A 27,822-nucleotide genomic window follows, 5' to 3' on the forward strand; every position below is an offset into this window, starting at 1 on the left:
TTTCGTTCTGACCTTTGCGGAGGGTGGAGGACAAGTTAAAAGGGCCTTTATGTGGTCTGACATTTTAATCATCGTTGCAAAAATTAGAAGTATTGTTTTCAATGGCATGTTAAAAAATCAACCACATTCGAGTTCTCAAGGGCTGCACGGGTTGGGGGTGGTGCGGGGGGGATTATGATGCAGATGGTAAATGTCGCCAAGGAATTCAAGCCACTAAGTTTTGCATGGGCTTCTTTCTATTGTACCTGTGTCACCGATGATGAGACAGCCCAGAGAGGTGAACTGATCCAGACGCCCACACCCAGCAAATGGAGCAAGTGTTCAAATCCAGCAAAGATTCTTCCTTCGTAGGAGGGGGCAAAAATTAAAGGCAAACCTTCAGACCACTTTTGCCTGCAAGTAGCCCGGACACTGGCAATGGCGAAGACGCGGGAGCCAAGGCACTGGTGCCGGTGAAGCCCCAACACCACCTGGCAGGGTACCTTGCTAAGACCAGTCAGTATCCCAAAGTCCTGTGAACCGCCAATGGTACCAGCTGAAATTTATCCTCTAGAAACTTAGATAGTCCGAGCTACCGCTAATTAAAAAGGGGGGGGGTCCCTATAAAGGGCCACACACACAGTGGGAGGCCCATTAGGTCATAAAATAGCTCCCTATTCTGTAGGACGAGCTACCTACATTAGAAACTGCTATGCAGCTGGACTGTTACTGGCTTAAAACGTTTTCTTTAAAGCTGTTTAACTCAATACAAATAAAATGAGGGGCCATCAGGAACTTGGGGGAATCATCACGAGCCCCATTTATGCCGAGGGCTACAAAATTTGTATTGACTCTTAAAACCACCAGCACGAAACCTCACAGAGAACACGCAGGAGAACATCTGGAGCTCACACATCAAGTACAGACCCCGGGAAAGGAGGCCTGGACACACAGGTCTGCCCCGCTCCCCAAACGCTGTCCCCACTGGGCCACCACACCCTGCGCAGACACTCCAGTGTGGAACCTGGAAGCCAGCTGCTGGATAAGGTAATCAAGTTGATCAAAGCTGTAACAGCTTTCCAGGAGGCGGGAGCAGGTGCTAGAAACATCTGATCAAAATAAACTTCTGTAATTCAACAGTTGAATTTTGTTTGACTGTAAACAGGTTTCCTCTGGCAGAAGCCTCCATTCCAGTCACTTCATTCCAAGAGTCCAAAAGCTATCCCTGAAGAGTCCCAACCTCAAACTAAGTATCTATGTAACTGATCTAATGGATGAAGTGGCAGGTTGTGACACGCTGAGATAAAATGCAATGAGATAGATCTGTAGTCATTAGACCTCTTGAAAAATCCAGGTATTAATCATGTCAGAAGCTTAACGATTCACTCATTGTTTTTCTAAAATTAACAGGACTGCCAATGTCCCCAACAAGGCCCCGTTTCCAAAGCACCTCTTGGTCTCTTGGGCCTTCCCAGCGCGAAGGCTGGCCGAAGCCTCAAGGTCAGACCTCAACCGGCCTTCCTCTCCAGCCAGAGAGGAAGCCAGTTCAGCTTTCATTGCCATGGGGAAACCTTAAGGCCCAAAGCCACGCTGACTCAAGAAGCTTGGTGAGTTCCAACAGGCACCGGCCTGTGGAAGCCTAGTTCTCAGGAGCCTGAACTTCATTTGACTGCATCAAAAAGTGGTTCAGATGTGATGACCAAAATAAAACTGCAGACGAGCCCCATCTTTTTTTGTTTTGTTTTGCTTTAATGATTTATTCATTGAATGACTTAGGGTGTGTGCTACTCCAGTTGGGTAAACCACAGTGAAGAATCTGACTGCAGGTCTTTAGATTCAGCCAAATGCTTTCCATTACCTTTGCTCCATAAACACTACACCTAGGTTTTTAATGCTTCAGCCATACTCAGAATACTGCAGTGTGAAGATGACTCAAACCACGAGTGTCAACCCAGGGTGACAGGAACAGAACTAATGAGCAGTGAGGTCTGAAAGAATCAGAGACTCTAGCTTAGGATGAAGAGAGAGGTTCTGCCTCCCCCCAAAGTAAACTAAGTTTTCAAATTCAGCCTACACTGTTCTCAAGAGACCGGAAAAAGTTATTTTAAAAGTGCCACACAAATATGCAGTTTTCCACGATTGGCACAAAAAAAGGCTTCAACTATCTAGCAGTCAGAACTATGCGTTCCTCAGAGACCCGCTTCCCTGTCTCCTAGGTCACAGGGTCACTCTGTGCTCAGGTGGCAGATGAGAGCTCAATGGAGCAAAGAAGGGGGAAGAAGTTATGATTAAGTGACAAACAGCATTTAAGACTAAATGCAATGGAAAAAAGTAACAAATGCTAAAGTTTTTAAAAAGTTTAATGGAGCCAATAAGGCATATAAATCGTGTTCTGGCAGACATTAAGACCTGCTTTCTCTTACCAAAAAAATGGCACATTTTTTATCAAAATTTGACAATCAAGAGTAAAGGGTACTGAGATTAAGCTTCAGAGCACCAACTAAAACAAAAACAACCCAAAAATTGTTATTCAACCTGGGAAGAGGAACTGGAACCAAGGCATAAAGGGGAGATTAAATATGTGTTCCTCAATCTCAAAACCCTTTAGGAAGAGTCTGGCCACTCGTGAGCAAGGCATCACCCGCCAGATCCCAACTCCAGAATCTAAATTTACAACAAGAGAAAACAAAGCTAACCCAAATGCAGTTCTGGTATATTCCAAAAGGAAGCTTGAAAGTTTTCATAATACATAGGCTTGTCCGTTTCAGGTAAAATGACAGGTTGCTATAATTCTTCCTGCTATTATATTTCAAACAATAAAGAAAAAAGGTTCCACTTTTGCAAAAATTTAGAACTACCTCAGTTTGATTCCTAGTTTTAGTATGGTATTGAGACTTCTTAAATAAGAGCTATATCTATAATGAATACAGAACTTCGGTTCACACCACAGTTTCTAACATTCTGTTCACATCCACCCAGTCGATGAATATTATGGTTAACTTAGCAAAGTTTTAACAAAGTGCTGTAATTACTGGAAAAACCCTTACACTGGTTTGCAATGGTCTTTGAAGGATAAGAACAGGAAGTTAACTGATACTGGACTACAAGTTTGCAAGGAAACATTTTCACTGTCCTACTTGATATATAGGATATGGTAGAATAAATTACAGTACCTGGCAGGCTGACATCAGTTCATCTAAAAAAAACTATCATTCAGTTCAAGATATTAAAAATTAAGAAGAAACATGCTCTCAAACACTGTAGCTACAAGAGGCCTTCTATCTCACTCAAGAGAGGACCCTATTATTGAGAACCTTTATTTAGGTCTACCTAACATTTAGAGAACCTCCATGTGATCCCAGCTTTTCCAGAGTGAGATTCCAAACTGCACTTTTTAGAAGAGGGACTGGAGAGCTGGGATTTGCTATTTAAATTGTGATCACACCATCAGCAAATAAAAGACCCTTTTATCTCCCACCCACTCCAAAGGGGTCTTTCAGGAATAATGTAAACTGTAAGAAAGACTAGAATCCCTCTCCCTCCCTCTAACACTGAGCCAAAAAGGAAGCCCATGCTCATGGTGCAGACCTCTCGGGGAGGCAGCTAGCAGTCTACGTGTTTACGTTTACCACAAGGACAGTGTCCTGCATGGGAAGTAGTACTTGCCTTAAAACTGAGTATTCGAAGCCTACAGGGTTCATCTGGGGGCAATTTAATAATATTGCTACTTTTAGAGCACTAACACACACAAAGTGACTCTGATTAAGTTTTGTGTATTGATTCAGTATTAAGTATTAATTGCATGACCATCATAGCACCTCTTTACATTACACAATCACCAGAATTAGAAACTGCTTTGAAAACTAAAAACCGGGCAGTCCAATAATCAGATGTTGCACGCTGCTACCGTATAGAACCAGGTGCATGGTACAGTGCTGCTGGAAAATGGAAGCCTGCAGATTGGATGAGGAAGCCAAATCGTGTGTTTTAGAGAATTTTAGGAACCTGGCAATACTGTTGAAGCAAAATACTCAACACAGCAGGAAATGGACCCCAAAAATAAAAAAAGGTGGGGGGAGGGGGCATTCTATAACCAAATAAACATCTGATATTTCCTTTCCCTTTGAGAATAAATACAGTTAAGGTCACTTTTAGCCTTGGAACGGATATGTTTGCCTATGATGATCCTGCTAACGCCTACACGGTTTCTGATGTCCTCTGCTAGGGTTATAGTTTGAAGAAAGCCATAGTTACAAGAGGCATCTACTGTAAATACCTAGAACTTCCTTTTATGGCAACCACTATAGAATTATTCACTTGTGTTAAACAGTGAACAAGGGAAGATGGCCTCATGTTTCCTTTGCAATAATAGTATATGTTGAGGATCAAGTGGCTTTCAAGCAGCATGGTGGGTGTGAAAATGTTTGCGGTTTAGATCATTCTGTTGCGTTTATGGGTTGGTGAGTCTGTAATGACATCGCCACACTGGGCTGAGGTACGCTTTCTAGTTCCACCATTGTCCAAGTGGAGTGCCATTTCTTCTGATATGAAAGTGTTCAAATCGACATCATGGAGTCCATTTCTCCTTCGACTAGCATTCGATCCACTGCTTACATGTGTAGGAGAGCCTGGGGTACTCGAACGCACGCTTATACTAGCCATTGCACCACTAAGACCTAGGAAGAAGAAAAAAGGTTTTAGAGTTGCTCGATTATTTAACCCTCTTGAAAGCAACCCACTTTATTTCCAATGTTGTCACAGTGTCCAAGGATGTCTGCCTATTTTCTTGGTCGGGGTCACCAGGGAACAGTTAAGTTTTATTTGAAGAAACCAATCTCTTGGCTTTGATACAAGATGTGATACTGGTCATTACCAGTTATTGGGAACTTGTTATGTGGCACACACTGTCTACCCAGGCCACAAATCCATCAAGGAATCCTCCCAGCTACTCTCCCGGGTGGGTACTGGACACCGTTTACAGCTGTGCAGGAAGGAGTGCTTGCTTTACACACAACGCTTTGGTTATCCAAAAATCACCGTTCCAGAAGATCCCTCTAGTGTATGACTATGCATGCAGGAGAGCAAGCAATCGTTTCCAGGCCTGAGAGGCCTTGTTCCACTGTGGTGACTTTAAAATTTATCCTCAAAAACTGCACACTGTGCTAAAAAACTACGCTGAGGCAATCAATGTGAAGTGGGTCTGCCCTGGACAAATCAGACTCTGCGGTCACCCAAGGTCTGACCTCTACTTGGTGGACACCCCTCAGGAGAATGATCTGCCATCCTTTGGAGAAGGAGAGGGAGCAGTGGTATGAAGCTCCTGCTACTTTGCTTCCAAAGTCGCCAATCCAGACTATCTTTAGCACTCCTCAGTGCAGACACTCACTACTTGAACAGTTAGGAGGTGGGAGACATGTCCCAAGCCTAAGTGTTCAGGATGAACCTATGGAAGGCATGAGTGGGGCCAGAACACAAACCACTGAGTTTAATTTGAAAAACTAACACCACTGACTACTGTTTTTCTTTCTCAGACTCTCTCCTCACACAGGGTCTGAGTCATCACTAGACTAAGTTTACATAACATGATCTAGTGTGATCAATGTCTCCAAAGAACAGGGCTTAGTTCTTATAACAAGCTTAGAGGTTGGTTTGGTAGGAAGGAGTCCCTTCTAATTTTATATTCTGTAAATGAGATTTAAATTTGAACATTAAGTTGAAAAAGAAGTCTGCTTCCTACCACATCAAATCCAGTAATTCCCTCTGACACTGTTCTCTACAAACATTCTGAACATGTTTAAACCCAAGGCCTCAACCACCTCCCATCTGTGATGATGGTTTGCAGCCCACACTTCACTTCCAAACTGCTCTAAGACACCATCAGCCCCCCTTGCTGCTCTCCCTGGAGATGCATCCTCCCTCTCCCCAAAGGTGGCCAGAGGAAATCTGATCGAGTCTCCCCAGTCCCCCTTAGCTCTAAACCTTTCCAATGCTAGTGGCCTATAAAAAAATAAAACTAATAGCGGAGTACTTTCTGTATCAGATACTATCTTATAAGAACTTTTTAATTTAATCATCAAAATAACCCTACGACATCTATATTATTTCCATCTTACAGATAAAAACCACAGGTATAAGGTTAGGGAAGCCACGGGATGTCACATACTCAGTAAGCCAGAGCTGGGACTCAGACTCAAGCGGACACTATATTCCTATTCCATTCCTCAGCTCTCCTTAAAGTCTACACAATTTTACCAAAAAGTGGTTGGTACCTCGAATGTGCTGCCTGCCCTCTTCACTCCCACCCTAGGACTGACTCATGTACCAGCTAACATCCAATGGTTTGCAGTTCCCTAAGATGGCCAGGCCTGTGCTTCCCTCCCTTCTAGGATCTGCCCTGGCTGGCTTCCTCCAGCACCTTCTTCCCTCTGGGGGGCTGCTTTCCAGGTCCTCCCACCTCTCTCCTTTTCAGTCTCTGCTGGCTCCTCTTCCCTCCTGCTTGCATCTCTCCACTCCTTCCTGTTCCCAGCCTGCCAGCTCCTTCCTCAGGCACCTCTGGGGGTTTGCTCTTCTGCCCCCGACAGGTGGATGTCACCCAGGGATAGCCTTGACCCTTTAGCTGAAGCCTGGGCACCAGTTTCCAAACCAGTGCCACAGGAGCAAATGTTTCTCCTGAGCTCAAGGACCAAGCCACGTTTCTACCTGCCTGTTGGACATCTCAAACTGACCACTACACCAAGGAGCTGCCCTGCTCTTCCCCAGCTCACATGGGCACATTAAGGGTACATGAGCAAAAGGCAAAGGAATGTCTTGGGCTAATTCTACATAGCACAATAATCCTCCCTCTTCCTATACAGTCTCTCTTCATCTCTAAGGAACATGACACCATACCTGGCATATCCATAACACTCACTGAACTCTTAAACAAAAAGGCTTCAAAGTCCTACCCCTCATTGTGAAACCCAGTGAAATTCAGAGCTGTTGGTATTCTGCCATCCCGCCAACACCAAGAAATAGACCTCAGTGGTTCTCTTCACTTCTTTGCCATCAAGGTTAAAGTCAGTTGTCCCCAAACTGTTATTAGCTTTTTTTTCAAGTTCTCCACCAAGACTGTAAATCCTTGAGGGGAGAACTGTGCCTTTCTTCCTAATCTCGGGGATCCGATCTGTACTGTTAACACATATTGAACAATGGGTGTTAAGGGTCATTAAACAATGACCCTTTCATAACGGTTTCAGAGCAGCAAAATTTGGACCTTCAGCAATAAACTGGGCAGCTTGAACAATTAAACTCAGGATCCCCTTTGTCATTTGACACTACCTTGAGAACTCCACAAAGCCCACCTCAGTGCCCCTCTTGTTAAGGTAGATGTCAGGTACTCAACACCTGAGGACAAATACCCAAGGCTACGAAGTTCTCCATCACAAGTGAAGAGCAACTGAAGCAAATGTTTCTCTCCATGAGAGAGTGAAGTTATCAATTTGGTCAATTTGAATTCAACAGTAACTTCTAGGAAATCACAATCTTTTCTCTATTGGGTGTATGGCTTGGAGATAGCTTGACAGGCAAAAATCACAATGTGCAACATTATCTATTTATTATCTACTCTCAAGCAGTGAAAATCCTTTCCCAAGTTTAATCTAATCATTCCCCTGAAAGACGTCCACAGGTGTCAAAGAAAATTAGGATTAACCACCCAAAAAATGTATGTATTTTAAACAGCCCAACTTTTATTTTATAAACCAATGACAGCTACTGGAAGATGCTTTAGGAAACCTTAGCTAGGCCACATGAACAATCAAGTTACAGAGAATCTAAACATGCTTCAGAACTAAAATAACAAAGTTGTATGGCCCACGGGCATACAACTTAGTGTCTACCAAAAACACACTTTTTTCAAAGGGGCCGTGGGAAAAGCAATTAACAAGATCAGGGTAAGACTTAGGATTAGACAGGAAAGTCTCAGTTGCTTGATACAAGATAAACTCATCCGTGTTCAAGTTTCTGCATCCATTTTACATGATTAGTGCACCAGTGGGGGTGGGGAAATTAGAATGATTTAATTACAATTTGGAAAGACAGCTCATGCTGGAGCCAAACAAGGTTACAGTCCAGGTTGTAAGAATCCAGGTGACATGGCAGTTGTTAAAGGTAGCACATAACTATATTTGCATACCAAGTTCACGCTTCAGGTAAGAACTCCTGTTTTCAGAATTAATGACAGGTAATCCCAGTGGCCGGCACAGAGGCAGGTCACAGAGGCACAGAAAGAGCAAGTGCGGAGCCCAGTTCCTCCCCCTTTCAGGGCCAGCAGTCTGGGGCTGGAGGTGGCAGCTAAACTCCCTACTGTTCCCCCAAAAACAAGACCTGTGAAAGCAGGGGGCTAGCACAGAAGTGTGGAGGCAGACTGCCACTACAGGTGACCCACTCAGCATGGTGCAGATCTGCTCGGGGTTCTCACGCCAGCAGAAAAGAGGGGACTTGAAATCCCACAACTGAACAAAGTGATTGCCATCCTGACTAGGAAATCTAAGAAACTGGCATGCTTGCATCTGAAATGAACTGCTCCATCTGGAAGGAAAGCACTCCCTTTTTGCAAGTGGTGTCCTGAAGTTCCAAGCCAAGCAAGTTCATGTGTACAATGTTGTGTTTTAAATGTAGCAGAAAAGGAACTAAACCATTGAAAAGGGAAATCTACTAGGAAGATTTTGGTAATTTGAAGTAGATACCACTCCCCACCCCAATCTGTAAATTGTAATACTGAGTTTTTATTGAAGTAAAGCACACTAAATCAAACCAATTACAGATACATGTGTCACACCAAGGAAACATTTTCAAGTTATGCTGACAACCCAAAATGCTTTCAATTGTTCAAAGACAGTTTTAATGCCATGGGAAAAATGCTCACGACGTTAAAATGAAAAAAGCAAGATACAGTACCATATATGCAGTATGATCTCAACTAGGAAATAATTTTAATATTATACATTGAAAAAAAGACGGGAAGAAAATGCACCAAACATGTAACTGCAGTTATCTCTGTATAGTGGGATAACAAAAGGTTCAATGTTTTGCTTTGAGGAAATTTTCAAATTTTCCCAGAAATTAGTATGTATAAGTCAGAAAACGAGTGAAAAAAAATTAAAGGCCAAATGTTAAAACTGCTTCTTGACTACCAACTGATTATGAGGCCTGGATACATAGCCTCCTCTTACACCTCAATGAAAAAAATGTCCATCAAAATTTTATTGCAAATTCAAGACAATTTTGTATCTTGAGTTCAGTCTTACCCCAGAAGCTAACATCTAGTCTTAATATACAGAAAATGCCAACTTTTCATCAAAAAATTTAATGCTATCTTAATTGCCTTAATTGTTCTGTTCTCAGAGGCTGGTTGGGACAAAGGGCATTAATTATAAAATTCCAGCCGGTCAGAGGAACTTTAAGTAAAGAAGATTCTTTGAAACAATGAATTTTAAGCAATTAAGAAATAAGATTGCTTTGGTGCATTAATCTCTTACATCTTAATATCCAAGTAAGTTTTTAAACATTGCTGTCAACAGTTCTGGTGGTTTTTCAGAAAGATGCAGACTGCCACATTCAACAAGCAGGGTAGATCCAATGTGCTAAGACTGTGGGCAGGAGGAGAAAATGGATCTTGAAAGTGGATAGATCTGAATGCCCCACAGGTCAATTCCAATGAGTCCTCTGCAACAGAAAATCTTAAGGAGTTCCTTTTATTTTACACCATCAACTTAAAAATTCACAACCTAAATATGTGTTAGCTGTCAAAAATCTGTTTCTAAGTATTGCGCTATTGTTGAGCAAGGGGGGAAGAGAGTGACAGGAAAGGGGGAGAGACACAGAACCAAACACAAATATTTTAATTTCTTCTTAAATGTACTGTATTTCAATTCTCTAGGAAATTTTACCAGGAAGATTAGTTCTCACCAAAATAATTTCTCTTTTTTTCCTCTATGCCCTCTAGCACATACAGGCCAAAAAATGTTTTAACAAAAGACACAAAACTGTGCTTAAAGGAGAAAGAAAATTCTCTTGGTTTAGACTATTTTCATAAAATCTAGAAGATACCTGGTTTCACGCAGCTGATTGTGACAAACTAAGAATTTGCCTTACATTTTTTTCTATATATTTCTGAATAGCATTTTCAAACAACTGTGTTATTCTTATAAGGACTTACACCCAGTTTCTCCAGATCCAAGGATCCTATCAAGCAATAATAATTTAAGAGAATACAAACCTCCACATAGCCCAAAGAGTTTGTAAAAAAAATAAAAATAAACCAAAAGTGAAGCCTATGAACTGCCAAGGCAAAGAAACTACCTCAGTCTGACTGCTTGGGGTACAGATTTCAAACTGTCAAAAGCACTTAATTCTAGTAGGGTAGAAACTCTTGGGGAGTATCTTATTCATCTTTTTTATCACCTGTCCCTAGCACCAGCCTCTAATAAATGGTGTGCATCATACTTACTACGTTCAATAAACGTGGGAAATAGGAAAGGCTATAGAATGACCCCTTATACTTTTGTTTTAACCTGCAAATCTGAGCATTTACCATACCACCTTCACAAAAACAGAAGGGTCTTAAACCAAGACTTCAGATTTCAACTTACTAAGCAGCTCCTTTTTTTAAACTCACAAAGCACTTCTTTAATGAAAAAATTGTTTCTTCCGGGACTCCCTGGTGGCACAGGAGTTAAAATCTCAGTGCTATCAACTATCCGCAGCCACTGCGACTTGAGTTCGATCCCAGCCAGGGAGCTGACCCACATGGTGCAGCAGACCTGTCTCCCCCCGCCGCTCCCCTCAGCAGTGTATCTCAGTAGATCCACCTGTTCTGCTCTCCACTCTGTCTCTGATGAATTCTCTCACCCCCAGCACCTCTGCATAATTTTAAAAAAATTATTTCTTCCCTTTGTTTTTGAAATTCTCCAGTGACAGTAAAGTTTAGACTGCCTGAGTTGCCCATGTCCCTTTTAGCACTTAGCTAAGCAAATGCTGAAACACACTCTTTTAAGCACACCTTAATCAAAGTAACAAAATTGGCCATGGCACGTCACACTATCTTAAAATTAAATGCCAATGGCAGCAATGATTCCCACCTAGCCTACCAATAGCAGGCCAAGACCATCACCAGAATCACTTTTCAACTAATGACAAGTGTCTCTGACTTTTACGCAACAGTCGGAACCAGAGCCAGAAATCTGCAAAGACCATGCATGAGACAACCTGAGTGAGACTTGAAATAATTAGGAAATGAGTGAAATTCACTGGTTTCCTCTGTCATGTGGGTTGTTTCCATCCATGAATGCTTACCCCATTCTTACTCTGGACACTTTTGTCCCTGATCTCCATGATGACAAAGATAACTCAGAACGAAACCAGATTTCAATCCAAGTTTCTCCAGGTACATCATTAACTTGGGCAAGCCAAAGGGGAATTCTTCATTCAGTACAAGAAAACTGACTTCACTAGTCGACATCAACATGACACAAGCTCAAGATCTAAGTGAGAAACAGAAGGAATGATGAGCTCTAAATGAGCCCTCCCTCTGCAGCGACACCTGTGATGTAAAAGGCCACCCTCACTGACAGAGACCAAGGGCCACAGAGCAGCAGACCACCAGGCGCATGTGCCTTAACGCAATCCGGAGACTAACAGGACTTGCAGGACCTACAACCAAGCAGAAGTCATCCTCCTCTCTAGGCACACACACGTCCAGAGTTATTGTGGTAGCGTTAAGAACTCTGCTTAGCTTCTCATTTAATGTTCTCACCTTACAAGCACCCTAAATCACTTTCACAAAGGTCATACACAGAGAATGCTACTACCTATGTATAAAGCCTGAACACTCTTCTGCTGCAAGTGAGCCAGAAATATAGCAGGTCACAACCCCTTCATTTTCAAGTCTAATTACCCAGCTCCATAGGGGGAGGGAGAGGCAGAGCCCCAGAAAGAGACACAACTCCTTCTTCCTGGTGTCTTTAGATACTAGAGATCTTTCCCATCCCACCTGCAACTGGGGTAGGCCTGGATATGGCTAAATACACAAATACAGAGGGCACAATAGTTAGGATAAATTCTGAAGCCTGACAGATCTGGAATATTTATTCCACTTCTTACCAACCTATTGCTGCTCAGTCAAGTAAGCCTGTCTTTGTCAATGAAAAGGCAACGCCAAGGATAAGTTAAGATTAAATGAGAAGTCCTCAGGCAGGGTGCTGGCACAGTTAACACCAAAAGGACAGCAGGAATGGTGTCTGGTCTAAGAGCTAACTCCTAATGGGAGTCAGTTTTGAAGCACACCTACATCCTACCCTCCCTAGTCATTGGGGACCTGTAGTCCTTAGCTCCTTCCCAAGGTTCTCTGGCCCCACTTAGCAGACCTCTCACCCCTTGTTAAGCACAGAACACATCTTTGCGAGGTTTGTTAAATAAAGAAGCTGTTAAGGCAAGACTCCTGCTCTAATGTAGCCCAGGTCTACTGCAAGGAAGAGCTATGGAAACAAACGGAGCTGGGAGAACAGATGTTCTCTTCAGAGAAAGCTTTTGAGAGCAGTGCAGCGGTTTCATCACAGAAGAGAGATTTGTTTCATCTTAAAGGATGAATAGGCAGAGGGGAAAGCTTGTGTAAGGGCACAGATGTACTCAGATTAAAGGTATAGTTAAGCTCCCAACCCAGGGTGGAGACCCGATCCTAGGAATCTTGCATTGCCATGCTGAGTTCTTACTTCCCCTTACAGGCTACAGGGAAGCAAACATGTTTCATATGTTGGTGAAGTGATAAGATCAAAAAGATCTTGTCAGTGATCAAAAGATCTCCAGTGGTTTCAGGAATGAGAATGGTGAATGGGTCAATCAGGACTGAGAAGCAAGAGCAGGAAAATTATTATTCCACAAGCCAAGGACTCGCCTCCTCTTCCAAATCATTCTCTGCACTGTGAAATGTTCCTTTCTACCCCCAGAACAGGGTATACATGCCACATTCATGACATTAAAACAAGCCACCCAAGTATGTGCTGGCTCAACAAAAAAGGGAGGGAGCACCATACACACGTTCACACAGACTACCCAGGACCTGTGGTACAGATGTCTGCCGAGCGGGTAGGAGACAAAGACACACATTTGCTGCTAACAGGACTGGAAGGATGAGTCCACCTTGGCACTCTGTATGAGACAAACGCCAATGGAACACCCAGGTGACCACATACTCCCTCCGGGGACAACAGGGGACACACGTCTGGCAGTCAGGAAAGGTTCTAAACTAGAAGCAGAGATTCTGGAAAGTGGTGGTAGCTAAGGCTAGAACCCTGGAAAACATAAAGTCAGTTAAAGAACCTGGAGAAAAATCAGAGATGCCAATGAAGCATAGGGGGAGAAACAAGAAAACGAAAACACTCTGGAAAAGAAAGGATGCCTAACACAAGGATAAGCAAAGCCCAGAATGCTCCAGACCATCTGAAATAGTCTGTTTATATAAAATCAAGAATCGTGATTAATTCGACTCAAGTAAATTTTCAAAAATGTTCTTATTTTAAGACAAAGATAAAAGAACAAAAACCAATTCTGCACATCCTTACATATTTGATCCAGGTGACCAGATACAATGGCACACAGCAAATGAGCAACATTATGTTGCATACAAAAGCCAAGTAAAAGCACTGGATCATATACTTTAAGCCTCAATAACCATTAGTTGATAGTTTTGACTAAAACTGAGTTCTTAATCCAAGGCTGATGAAGGCACTGACAATGGGTCTCATTCCTTGTCACAATCTCACTATAAGAAATAGTCTACCAGTATCTGCCATTTTCCTTCAAATAAAGGGTACAATGGGAGCATCTGGTACAAGTGAGTATTTAGGGGTAGGTAAAGAAAAAAACTATGGGGAATTATTGTCCTTATAAAGGAATAAGACATGGGAGATAATGCGAAATATGACCTCCTACACACTTTTTGCTTAAAAAAACCTAATATACCAAGTCTTTTCCTATCTCCATACCCCTGAATTTTATAAATTTAGACTCTCCAATGTAGAATAATTCAACTTCACTTTTTTTAGTAGATTGTGTATCTGGCTAAGCAAGTTATATGCAAAATTCAAGACTGACAATTATCTACCCTAATTAAGATGTTTCCAAATATATTTTCCATCTGAACAATTTTCACTTCAATTACAGACTCTTCAGTAAGGCAGATCGCAAGGACACCTGTTATACTGTCAGTCACTGAACTGCATCATGACTTAGATAACAATGAGCTATCACTAGAAATCATTCCAATTACTTTAAATGCTCAAATCAGACTAGCATCTTCCCCTCAAAACACTGATAATCTCTATTAAAAAAAACCACTAGAGTACAAAACTCAGCATAATTTATGTTGCTGTATGTTCTTTCAAGGGGTCCTAGTACTTCACCACACTTAGTACACATCTGGTGTAAGAACCCTAGAATAAAAGTACATCGAGTCTCTATATATTCCGGGATCAGCACTACTATAAGTTTATTGAAGGGAAAGATGACTTTTCTAAGACGGCTTTACAATTAAAGTTTTTAAAACAATAAAATCAAAATTATAAATAGCCCCTTCCTAAAACTACTGAAATTTAAATCACAGGCAAAACAAATTTTTTAGAAAAATTGGAATTGGAAAATAATAGTATGGGGGGGACAGGGGAAGGACCAGCAGGCAGACCTAGCTTGCCCTTTTTGTATTATATACAACTGCATTAAGATTCTCTAACAAGAGTGGCTTTTATGTTTCTTAGAACTATCTTCTAAAGTACGATATAGCATAAATAATACAGAAAGACAACACTAGCGAGAAGCATGGAGTGACTCATAAATCCACCTGATCAAGAAAATCGTAATGATGAAAGGAGACAGCTACATTAAACACTACCATGCACTAAAATTAATCTGACAAACTATGTACACTTCTAGCAATTGTTTTCCCAAACTTAATGGTAAAAGATGTGAAACTCTGTAATTCGACAGGAACTGTTCAACCTCTTCTCTTCCTTTGTCTGAGTTTCAAAGGTTCTGATGGAATAACTACTCCACTGTATTGAACAGCAAGCAGTCTTCAGAACTGCATCCATACCATCATGGACTTTCTTGCAGTAAATATGTTTTTAACTTGTCATAAACTCACAATCAGGAGGAAGGAAAACTTTTCCCAACCTCATGCTCTGATAAATAACAAGTTTTGCTAAAGAGATCAAGAATCTCCGTAAGCATTAACGCTTCAATGATACAGAAGTCTTTTAACACAGACCATTATTTTTAGAGTACCAGGTACTCTGTTTTAGATGACCTACACTATGGCCCAGAAATGTTAACTTTTAACAGGACCCATGACCTAACTCACTAATGACTTCTGTCTGCTCAGCCACTTGCACAACCCATGTTTTTTTCTCTTGATTTCAGCCAAGTCTTATCATTTTGTCATTGATTTCTACAGTAGTATTGTTATAAATTAGAGTACCTCTCCCAGGAATACTTTGAAGTCAGTATTGAGAGCAACAGCAGTATTATTGACTATATACCCGAGGCTTTTCCAGTAATACTTAAACCCCTTAGCCAAGAATGCCCTTTTACAGCAGGTCTGGCCAGAGGAGATGGTGATGGACCTGTCCTCTCTTTTGACTATCAAAGCAAAGACCTATGGGAAAACAGACATAAGGAAAGCCAATTACTCTTATATCTGTCCACTCCCACTTGGGTCACCAACTCCAGCCCTCTACAGGCACACTCAGTAACTTCAGAGTGTCAAAGGGAGTTTCCATGAAAGTAGTCCAACCATCTATACTTGCCTGTCGCTGACTATGTCTTCCAGGCAAATATAATCGTAACAGAATTCATAAGACGTCCTCTTTGACTCAGAAAAGAAAACATGTACAATTTAAGTTTAAAGCAATTAAATTCTACAACGCTGCAAAAGATTCCGTTATTTTATAACACCAATGGACTCTTAACCTTCTAAAAACATTTTTTTAGAATGGACTAGCTAACATTCAAAAATTGCCCTAAAGAGCTAAGCTTACATTCTATTTAAACATTTCTAGGAGCAAGTGGTTACTATAATAGACAAAAACAAAACAAAACAAAACAAAATCAGACAGTATTATCTGGACCTAAACCTAAATGTGCAAATGGGTCCACAGGCACACTCTTAACCATTTTTCCAAAGAAATATGTTTAAACGGCTTTACCATGCAGAGCTATGGCTTCCCGGAAGGGTTGCAAATCAGTCTCTACAGATGAGCTAGTTTCCGTTGAAGTAGCTCGGTTAGGGGACACTACAGTCAGTCTTGGGGGAGCTCTAGAGTTTCGTGGTGGAGGAACTTTCCCACACAGGAAGCTGATCAAATCTTCTCTACGAATAGTTCTTCTGCGCTTTTTAACCCAAGCCAACACATCCTTATTGCGCCGCTGGTAGCCAATCTGAATTCCAATATCAAAACTTCGTTGATGGGTATCCACGCTTTCTGTTAGAAAAAGAAAGAAAAACATACATGATCAGCAGAGCCATGTTGCATTAGCTTCTAGAAAAAGCGATTTACAGTTAGCCAAAATGAGCATCATGAAGTTCTCTATGTCCATCTACCGGTAATCTACTAAAATGAATTGTAGTTGATGCACGATTGGGATGTGCTACATGACATTTATTCTTAATGAACTGAAAGTTAACACATCACAGAGTCCTACAGTTTCTGCCTTGTTCTTTAAAAAAAAAAAAAATCACCTGATTTGTTTACATTTTTTGGGCACAGAAGAACTGGGGTGTAGGCCTGAGATGGGGGGTTCAGGGGGTGAGAGAATTCACCAGAGACAGAGTGGGGAGCAGAACAGGCAAATTCAATGAAATACAGTGCTAAGGGAGCAGTAGACAGAGGTCTGCTATGCCGTATATGGGTTGGTGGGGGGAGGGACTGAACTCAGGCCACATCAGTGACATGCTGAGACTTAACCCCTAGGCCACCAGGGAGGCCCCTTTGAAAAATAATTAAACACATAGCAGGACTACTTGTTAGCCAAAATACCATTTTTAAATGTTATTCCCTCAAAATTCTTGCTTAATTCTGAATTAGCTTGTTTAGTAACACCAACAATGGATAAATTATTACATGCTTATTAGTACTATACTAAGCCTCACCTGCGGAAAAAGGTAACATGACTTCCTCCAGAGAAGTACTATTGTACCCTTACTACAAATGGAGAAAACAGGTTTTGAGCTCGGAGTAAATCTACCACCGTCACAGGATATACACAGAACTGGAATTTTGCTCCAGTCTCTAGTTCTTTACCATTAAGCTATACTGCTCTTGCGATACACAAGTTACTCAGAGCGAATTCCTATGAACTGTAAGCAGGAGCATCACACCATCCAACAGATGACTGAATTAGGCATGTAACTCAGGCCATGCTCAGCTACATTTTACCAGGTCATTTTGGAGATGCATTCCTACTGACAAGTTCACACCAAGAATCTGGAACATGCTGAAGGCAGTAGCAAACACTTTAGAAACAAGGGAAAATTAATTAATTACTGAGAACACTAAAACCAAACAGCACAGTAGAAGCCAGAAGAGTTTCATTCATTTCCCTGGGTATATGTTCATTCTGCTTTTATTTCCCAATAGCTTTCATAACCCGTTAACCATTCCCCAAAGACCCTGGCTTAACAATCTCTCAGAACCTGCAAATACTACCTGCTATATTTACTGAAATGATTCCTGTTCTTTCATAGTTATATCTAGTTGAAGAAAGTATTTTGGTGTCTTAAATCACAGCAATTTATTTTTAGGTGAGCTGCCATGCTAGTGGAAAAATCACCAGTAAGTCTCTAATGACATAAAAGATGGTTTCTTTGTCCCTGGACCTTCTGCTAAGCAGTAACTCTTGTGTATCACAAAGAATCACTCCTCTATTACTTTTCTTGGTCCCAATTTTAATTGTCTGCTACAACTAAAGTACACTGTAAAAGAACAATAATCAAACAATGAAGTGTTGTGTCCCAGAAAGAAAAACAATAATCAAGACATCACAGAAGCTCCAGAGTTGAATGACTCTGCATTATTTAAAAAAAAAGACGGCAAGAGGGTAGCACATGCAGAACTTTCTAAGGGGCCCACTCCTTAGCAGGTGATCAATCTTTATTGCTAAAAAAGAAAAAAAAATTAAAGAAATCCATGGGCACATCCTTAAAAATGCTTTAAAATAAAAGACCAGGACTAGTCAATATTTCTGTGAAAACCCATGATACACCATACACTGTTAGGTGCATCCATCACAACTTTGAGGAAACAGATTAATCTAATTTTAAAAAACAGCTCAGGAATGAATTTCTCCAGTGTCCTACTACTAGAATGAAAATGAATCTGTGTCTTCAGATTTCTCATTTCATCATAAAGCCAAGCAGGAACTCTATCTTAAAGGTAAACAGCATATAAGAAAATCTATAACCTCCCCATCCCCATCCCTTAGTCTTGCTAAGAGATGGCACCTGGACAAATGGTGAAGCTAAATAAGACACAAAGCTTGAGAGCCAAAGGAAGGGGCCACATGAGTAGTTTAAAAAAAACAAACACAGGGGCCTCCCTCATGGCGCAAGGGGTTAAGACGCAGCACTATGAAGCTATTCGCAGTCACTTCAGCATGAGGCCAAGGGGAGGTGACCCACATGGCACAGCAGACCTCTCCTGACTTGCCCGCTGCTCCCCTCAGCAGTGTATTTCAGTCAGTCTGCCTGTTCTGTTCCCCACTCTGTCTCTGGAGAATCCTCTCACCCCCCACCCACCTCTGGCCTATACCCCAGTTCTTGTATGCATAATTAAATAAATCTTTAAAAAACTAAAAAATACAAACACAAAACTTAACAATCCTGTGAAAAAAAGAGCTTGATAAAATTTTGGTTTGCTTTGATTGAGGACACAAAGTCCCAAAAGTCAGATCTGCAAGGGGCTAATACTGCAGTGTCTCAGATTTGAAGAAGCTGAAAACTCAAGAGTCACTGGTTTAAATGGAAGATAATTAAGTGATAAAGTGTGAATCGTTTAAAATTTATGCCCACTAGCCAATCACTCCACCTCAAAAATTCTAAGTCTCAACATCAGAAGCAACCTATAGCACACTAAAAATAAAGCATTGTGAAACACCAACTTTTTTTTCTATTTTTTTTTAAGATTTATTTATATATGCATACAAGAACTAGGGTACAGGCCAGAGGTGTGGGGGGTGTGAGGATTCACCAGAGACAGAGTGGGGAACAAACCAGACAGACGGACCGAAGTACACTGCTGAGGGGAGCAGTGGGTGAGCCAGGAGAGGTCTGCTGCGCCATGTGGGTTGCTCCCTGGCCAGCTGGGGATCGAACTTGTGCTGCAGCGGCTGCGGATAGCTTCATAAGTTGTGTCTCAACCCCTTGCGCCACCAGGGAAGCCCTGAAACACCAACTTTTACAGACTAGAAGAGTAGTAAATCTGATCCAATAATTCAGGTACATGCTTCTGCCCTACCTGGGCATAATCTGGTTTTATAACCGTTAATAACATATTCTGAAAACCTAATCCAGATACTTTACTATCCTCTTAATCCAATCTCAGTTATTTCCTAAACAGAAAATTTCATGTTGATGCATTTAAAATACAGTCCTTATAGTTAGCTCTTCAAATAGCTACTCGATTGAAAATAAAACCCCAATACCATACCTTAAACTAAGCAGGATACCTGAATGTTTACTGGAAAGTATTAGGCATCCCTACACTACATTTTAATGCAACCCCAGATTAGTCTCCTGTAAGATAATCAATTATACACACAAGGATGGCCTCCTGAAGGCTCTAAACCAAAGACTGCTCTGAAAATACCTGAACCCTGACCACTAGACGTACAGAGCACAGAAACTGTAGGACCAGTCTTATGTCCAATGCTATTCTACAGAAGCCAAAGGCACCATGAAAAAGGGTCCTCAGTTTGAAGGTGAAGCCAACCCCAAGGACATCAAAATGGCAATCTAACATTGCATCACAAATACATTCATTTTCTTATTCAAGAAACAAATGGATTCACACAAAGTTCATGCAAAGTCACAGTAGACAGCCCGTATTTCATCTTTTTAAAAATGTTTTTTTATATAAACAGCTTAAGTTGTAGAGATTGAAAATGATATTCGAGGTTTCAGTTATCTGTCTAATCCTCCCACCACTGGCAGGGGCAGCTGGCAGAGAACCACACTGATTTCTGAGATGAAAATCAAACAGAACCTTCATACATAAGACAGATTACATTAATCAGACTTTGCTCTTTATACTTTTTTGATGCTCATGAACCTTTCATACCTTAGCTAGATAGAACAGAGCCAAATTTTATAAACAAGGAACTGGAACTAAGTCTCAGAGGGCCTTGCCCAAAGTTGGCTAAGTGGCAGAGTTCCTTCCACAATGCAATTATTCCTCAACAAAGAGAAGCCAACTCTCACTCTTCTTAGAGAGCTACAAACCTTAAGGGCACTGATAGATCAAACCAACACTTCCAAGAAAAAGCAATTACTATAAAATATTTGAACTTCAGAATTAAATCTGCACTACCCAATCAGTGGGGGGGAGGATTATAAATGCTTCATAGAAACAAAGATCTGAGTCACTGCCAAAAGAAAACTATTTTCCAATTGTTGTGAGGAAATAACTCTCATGTATTCACTAATGAAGCAATATCCAACATCACCATTAACTCCTAGCTATTTACTATTTACCCAATCTTCATCTAACACAAAACAAAAGCCAGGAACCAGAGAAGAATCAGAGAGCACAGCTGCCTGTCCTTGTCCTAGCCAATGCTTGTCCTCCCTTTCCTAAAAGAACTCAGAAGTTTTGTTTGGACAGATCTGGGGGAAAGCGGCCTCCACATCTGCCCCAGGGGACGATGAGGTGGTTTAATCCTAAATGAATCTGCATAACCCCAAACCCGGCTGTGATACTGACTGAGTAAGCATGTGACCCAATTCTGGCTGAGATCCTGGAGAAGTCATTTGCTGGTAGCTCCTAAGAAAGAAGTTTTTGGGTTCTTAAGACGCTTCAGTGAGTAACCCTAAAATACAAGCTGCCAACAGAAAGAAACCCGCCGAGAAGGAAAGCATATACACGCGTTGAGTACAGAGGGGAGAGTGACAGGGCAGCTGGGCCACTGTCAAGTCAATACCATCCCCTCTGCCTTCAAGCTACAGGAGTCAATCCACGTCCTTACCACTGAAGCCAGACTTGTGCCATAAGATATGTACAGTCGCAGCATCACTTTACAGAGACATGATCGGTAAGAATTACCTTCCTTGAGGGCCTCCCCGGTGGCGCAGCGGTTGAGCGCTGGGTTGCGAAGCTGCCCGCAGCCTCTGCGACGCCGGTTCGATCCCCGGCTGCTCCCCGGCCAACAGAGGAGGGTCCCACATGGCGCGCAGACCTCTCCTGCCGCCCGCTGCTCCCCTCAGCAGTGTACTTCGGTCCTTCTGCCTGCTCTGCTCCCTGCTCTGGCTCTGGTGAATTCTCTCACCCTCCCGCGCTTCTGACTATACCCAGTGCATGTATGAACAAAACAAACAAACAAACAAACAAATAAATAAATAAACATGCCTCTATAAAAAAAAAAAAAAAAAAAAAAAAAAAAAGAATTACCTTCCTTGAGAATTTAAATAGAATCTGCAAGTGGTATTAGGGATGAGAGATTCCTGCTCCTATTTATAGCAAGTTTAGGAATAAAATTTAAGATGCAGAGTTTCTAACCATAATCCATCATAAACAAAGTCTCAAAACTCAGTAATAGTGTTCAGCAGCAAGGAAACCAACTGCAGAAATTCAAATTCTAAGGAACTGAAATTCCAATACCTATCTCCAGACTATGCTTTCTCTGACCATGTTTTTCATCAATCACTCTCCATTTGACCCACAAATATTTAGTATGTTCATTTTCAGTTCAGAGGTCCATGACCACACTGAAGGCAACATATTATACAGGGAGGCATCAAGATGTTTCAAAAAGAGACTTAGAAGATACAATAGTATTTTCTTACCAGTCAATTCTATTTATATTTACCCTTTACACTAACAAAGCTTGCTCCAACAAAAGAAAAAGGTAAGACAAAAATAATCTCAAACTTCATCATAATCAACACTGCCCATGAACAAAAACATCCAAAAAACAAGCTGATCACCAGTGCACAGTCACTACACGTCCAGCTAGACCAAGAGCCTGCACCCTAAATGGTAGGCACCAAGTCCCTTTCTTTTTGATAAAACAAAGCAGTGACAGAATATTGTTCAGTCCTGAGACAGGTATAGGAGCACAACTAAGTAGTAAGAGTCTAAAATGTGAACTAAACAATCTAGCAGTAAACAACCCTGACCTCTGCAAGTACAATTAGTGTACAGAATCACCTTGGAGCAAACACTGCTCAAGGAGAGAACCAAAAACATCTTAGTAAAGAGCAAGAAAAAAGTTCTCAACATGGTAGAACTCAAGACACAACGAAAGTTTCAGATGCAGTTTCAAAATGTGGAGGGCAAAGAAATGGAGCTTAGCATAAAACAGGCAGCAAAGGAGAAAAACCCTATAAAGCAGCTAAGAAAGAATTGCAGAAGTGATGAGAAATGACTCTACCAGGTGTTACCAAGTACTGGCTTATGAAGAACAAGGTGAGTTTTGAGCACACCCCCCGCCTCAAGCTCACCAAGGGGTCCCCAGAACTAGAGAACAACCACAGTAGCTCCAAGTAGAAGAAATGTACAGTTAGGTAAGAAAATTTTCTTAATGTTTCCTAATGAGGAGCCAAGGGTCAGTTTTAAACAGGTCGGGGGGAGGAGGTGCTTTAAGCAGCAAACAGATAAGGGCTTGGCTAAGTATTCCCCAGGTAAACATCAACCTGAGCTAGAGTAGTACAACCTAAATTAACTTTTCACTCCCTTCTTTAGCTGCAGGTATCAAAAATGTACTGAGCAAGGAACACAACCAACACTACCCTCTTTGGATTTACCAAATCAAGGTAAAAACAATCAGCAAGCAAAATTTTTCTTTCCCTTTCCAAAAGTGGATGCCAGTCTGGTCCCACCACATGGGCCAGAAGAACACTGCACTCAATTTCATCAGATTCTCCCGAGAACCATCCCAACGCTCCTCCACACCCTTCCAGACACATTCCAACCACACCAACTAAGTTCATGTTTTCCAATGCCGACTATCCATCAAAAATGGGCCTCTGCTACATTTTTACCACATTTCCCACTCACTGTGTGCTCAATTTTTCAGTTATGAAGGAGCTGCCCCGTGTCCCCAGGCTGCAGAATCAATCACTTACTTTGCCAGATAAGTGCTTAATCATGTAAAATATAAGAGCACCACCCATTTAAAAGGATTCCCACCCAGAACTTCCCCCCTGTACTGTATTCAAATACTTAGTCAGTACTGTGAACACTTACTCTGATATAAATGTACCACTACTTAATGCTGCTTGCACTTGGTGACACTACCTAGCTAATTTTACTGGTTCTATTTAAGGTACCCGATTATTCCTCCATCTGCATTTGTGTTCTCTGAAGACCACACCCTGAAGAGGAAGAAAGCCAGGATCAGCAGAGCTTTAAAAGCTGCCCTTTCCTTGAATAAGGTAACAGTGTGTCTACTAAATGCCACAAACCACAATTTAGAATTCCCAACAGGAAAAAAGGAATGTATTTTCATTTTACAGAAACAGGATACAAAATAAAACTTAACCAGTCCGACAATTCAGCATTTCCAATAATGCAAGAACCTCATGATGCTCACTTAAAAAGTAATGTCATTAAGTTTCTCTCATTAAGAAAACTAGTAAAAAAAAATTCAGAAGCCATTTTAAATAGTCAAGTTAGGGACTGTTTCAGATTTTAGTTTCTGCATTTATCTTCTTACAGGAAGAGCTAGCACTAAAGAAAACCACCAATTTTAGTCCCAAAAGGGTTCATTTTAGGAGTCTACAACAGCACCAAAAAAATAAAAAGTCAGGAGACATTCATATTTGTCTATGGCCTGGACAAAGAGCCACAGATATACATACATGTTATTAAAAATATGCCACCTTCCCCTTTAAGCAAAAAGTAACCGCAAGGAGGAATAGTGAAAACTGTGGTACTCCCAACACAACAGGATCTATTCAGCATAAAAAGGGACACTGAGCTATTTATTACTGCAATGCGAATTCAATGGATTGTCTCAGAAACATTATGCTAAGCAGGAGCCACACAGGTAAGATTACCTACTGTAAGGTTGAAGACATTATGAGAAGTGGAAATCAGACACAAAGCTGCATACTTCAAGGTACTATTTACGATGTTACTGGAAGGGAAAAACCATGTATGCATTACAGCAAGCAGTTTAGAGCAGTGGCTGCCAGGCTCTGAGATGGGGACGAGGCAGAGACATACGCTATTTCACAACGTTACTTGTGGTTCAAACTCTATACATCTTAAAAAGGGTGATTTTACTGCATGTAAAGTATAATCCAAAAATCTGAACTTTTTAAAAAATGAAGATAACTTCAAAATGCCCTTTCTGAATGAAACCAAGAACCATTCCAGAGAAAGCTCAAGACTCTCGATTAGTAAAAGATGGTAAAGTAATTTACTCAGCAGACAAAATAGAAAGAACTCAAAAACTACTAAAAAAAAAACCAAAGTTAACCACTGGGGCACCACTTAATTAAGTTTCCCTTTGCTCAGTAAGCCTGGACTATTAGTTCCTCATTCCCTAAAATAAACATTCTATTCATCAGTTTCGGTTTATGGTCTCAAATTACTGTCTAAAAAAATGTACCGTCTACCCAAGAAACCTCACAATGAGGGGTATTTTTCTATAGAAACCTGCCACCTTTGCACATTCTTCAACAAAAGCAGGAATCTGAGAATCAAGCCTCTCCACAGCCTGTTTGTCAACCTATTTCAATAGTTTCCAAATGCACAAAATTCCTTTACTGTTATCAATGTTTAGAAGCTTGAAAGCATTTAATTACATTTTTAAATGAGTTTTTTGCGGTCAAATTCAAATCCTTTTTCCATAAAACCTCACCAAAATCAAACCAAACTTCCAAATCTTCAAAGTCAGTATGATATAAAACCTACTAAACGCACTGTTACTACGAAAGCACAACGGGCAAGGTTTACTTACACACATTCATGTCATCAGGAGAAAAACATCACCTTCAAACACAAATCAACTCAAACCCTCCTGCCAGGCTGCCTGTCAACAATTTACAATCAGATACAGAGTATTTTTGAAGAGAAACAGTTGATAATGTTTCCAGGACAGAGTAGCATGTTAATAGGTGCAGATAATTCCCATTAGTTGTCAGTGCACTTAAAATGTGAAGTCATCAGGCTCGGAATCGCCTAACTGGATCTTTTCCACGAGGCGATTATAAGTGTCTTCCCACCTCTCCGTGCCACAAAGTCATCAGCTCTTTTTTTCCCTAGGAGACTTTTTCCAGGGAGCAGTCCCTCTCACCCATGTTCCAGCTCAGAGCTTCTAAACCTGGCACCACAGGCATGGGGGTGGGGGGGTTATACTGGGAGGGGGGCGCTGTCTGTGCAGGCAGGATACCCAACAAGCAGCCCCCTCTCAGTGATGACATCCAAAAACGCCCCAAACACAGTCAAATGTACCGAGGGGTGAGGGGCTCCAAATCGCCCCGGCTGACAAGTCATCTCGCTAGAACCCCTCCGGAATTCTCCAGTGGCGAGGCACTCGGGGTCAGTGGCCGGATTTCCAGGCAGCCAACAGCCGGGCAGTCTGGGTCCAGGCGCGGGTGGTCCAGACACTCGGGCCGCGGGCCTCCCCCGCCGCAGGCCGCCCGTCCCCGCAAGCGGCAATGCAGCAAGGTTATCTTTACCTTTGTAGAGGTTGGTGACGGCGGTGGCTGCGTTTTGGAAGGGAACCCAGAGAGAGAGTCCTGGCTGCTGACACACTCGGTCTGAAAGGGGAGGGAGGGGGGAGAGAGAAGCCGACACAAAGAGAGCGAGAGAGACACAGAGAGAGAGAGAAAGAGAGAGAGCAACGTTATTTGGGCGTCAATCACTCCAGAACGGCCATATTAGGTTTCGCCATTTTGTTCAAGGGTTTCGGGAGCCCACACTTGAGTGGGCGGGAGGCAGGAAGGGGGTCCCGCAGGGGTGGAAGGGGGCGCCCCCCGGCTCCAGGGCCCGGCCGCGGCGTGGGGAGGCGCCCCCGCTCTGTCCCCGCCCCGGGCCGGCCCCGGGCACAATAGGGCCGCCCCGCCGTCTCCCTTCGCCATTTTGTGACGGGGGCCCCTCCCCGGCCCGCCCCGGCCCGGCCCGGCGGGGGCCCGGGAAGCAGGGGCGCCGGGCCGAGCCGCGGCCGAGCCCCCCTGCGCGGCCCCCGGGGGGCCCCCCGCGCCGGGCCCGCACCGGGCCCCGGGCGCCCTCCCGCGCCGCCATCTTGTGGGGAGGGGGCGGCGGGGCGGCGCCGGGGCCCCGGGGCTGGAAGCCGAGCGCCCGGCCCGGCGGCGGCGCAAGATGGCGGCGGCGCTCACCTTTGTAGAGCTGGGCCACGGCGGTGGCCGAGTTCTGGAAGAGGTGCCACAGCTTCTGCTGCTTGTGCTCGGGCTGCGCGGCGGCCGCCGCCTCCTCCTGCAGCTCGGGGGGCAGCTGCTCGTCCTGCTCGGCCTCGGCCAGGCACTGCCGCTCCCACTTGGAGAACCAGTGCTCCGGCCCGTGCTCCTGGATCTCGGCCTCGCCCTCCTCCTTCCGCTCCTCCATGCCCCGCGGCCTCCCGCGGCCTCGCCGCCGCCGCCGCCGCGTCCTCCTCAGGCGGGGCCCCCGCGGGAGCGTCGTCGTCGAGCGGCCCGGCGGCGGGGCCCAGCGGCCGGCGGCGGCTCCTCGCGGCGGCCCGGGCCTCCGACACCCCGACGGCCGGCGGGCCCCGCCCCGCTCCCCCGCGCCGCCCGGGCCGACCCCCGCCCCGGGCCTGCCCGCCCCGGGCCTCGCCGACGCTCGCCGCCGCCGCCGCCCCTCGCCTCGCCGGCCCGCGCCCGTCTACCGCCCCGCCATGGCGCGGCGGCCGCCCCCGGGCCGCTGCCGCTGGTCGCCGAGCCCCGCGCTCCGCCCGGCCTGCGCCGCCGAGCCCACCCCGAAGACTGAGGAACGTCGTCGTCGCCGCCGCCGTCGACGCCTCTGCGGCTGCTGGTCCCCGCCCTCCCCCGCCCACATGCTGACTGGAAGCACCGCCCCCCGCCCCGCTCCCCGGCCCGGTTGGGGCGCGCCCGTTCCGGGGGCGCCCATTGGTCCGACCTGACCGGTTCCGCGTGCCGGCCTCCGAACGCCGCGAGGTGATTGGCTCCGCGGCCTGTCGGGCTGACGTAACCAATGGGCGGGGGGAAGGGAACGACTGTCAGGCCCGACGGGGACCGAGAAGGGGAGGAGCTGGCTGGGGTAGCGTCCGAGCCGACGGGGGGGGGGGCGCAGAAGGGGGGAGGAAACGTCAAGAGGCGCACATGCGCACTGCGGGCCGGTCCCGAGCCGCGGGGCGGGGCCTGGCGTCACGTGACCCGGACCGAGGCCCGCACCCCGCGGGGGCTTTTCCGGCGTTCCCAGCCCCCTGGGGGTGCGAACTCCAGGCTGTGGGCGCGCGGCGGGGCTGAGGGGGGCAGGGGGGCGGCGGGGCGCGTGTCCAGGGCCGCTCGCCACGGGTCGGCGCGCGCCCCGGCGGGGCCCCGGCGCGGACGCTCCAGGCCGGCAGCGCGGGGCGTCCGCGGCCCCCGGAGGGCAGCGAGGGGAGCGCCGGCCCGTC

General features: G+C 44.0%; 1 protein-coding gene across 1 annotated transcript; it reads right to left on the reverse strand.

The window, feature by feature from the left end:
- Nucleotides 1–27,174, reverse strand: HAPSTR1 (HUWE1 associated protein modifying stress responses). The gene is made up of 4 exons (XM_037507618.2): nucleotides 26,567–27,174; nucleotides 25,907–25,987; nucleotides 16,215–16,490; nucleotides 1–4,655 (listed from the first exon to the last, which is right to left on the reverse strand). The coding sequence occupies exons 1-4, from the start codon at nucleotides 26,790–26,792 to the stop codon at nucleotides 4,411–4,413; spliced, it is 828 nt and encodes a 275-aa protein (XP_037363515.1). The 5' UTR covers nucleotides 26,793–27,174; the 3' UTR covers nucleotides 1–4,410.
- Nucleotides 27,175–27,822: the final 648 nt, after the last annotated feature.

This window comes from Talpa occidentalis, unplaced genomic scaffold, assembly GCF_014898055.3.
Source record: "Talpa occidentalis isolate TD23 unplaced genomic scaffold, MPIMG_talOcc4v2.1 talOcc4.12, whole genome shotgun sequence".
Taxonomy (NCBI): domain Eukaryota; kingdom Metazoa; phylum Chordata; class Mammalia; order Eulipotyphla; family Talpidae; genus Talpa; species Talpa occidentalis.

Coding starts and splice junctions, on each gene's coding strand:
- HAPSTR1 (XM_037507618.2), bottom strand. CDS start 26,792: ATGGAGGAGCGGAAGGAGGAGGGCGAGGCCGAGATCCAGGAGCACGGG. Junction 25,988..26,566: donor CGTGGCCCAGCTCTACAAAG/GTGAGCGCCGCC, acceptor CTCCCCTTTCAG/ACCGAGTGTGTCAGCAGCCA. Junction 16,491..25,906: donor CGTCACCAACCTCTACAAAG/GTAAAGATAACC, acceptor TTTTTCTAACAG/AAAGCGTGGATACCCATCAA.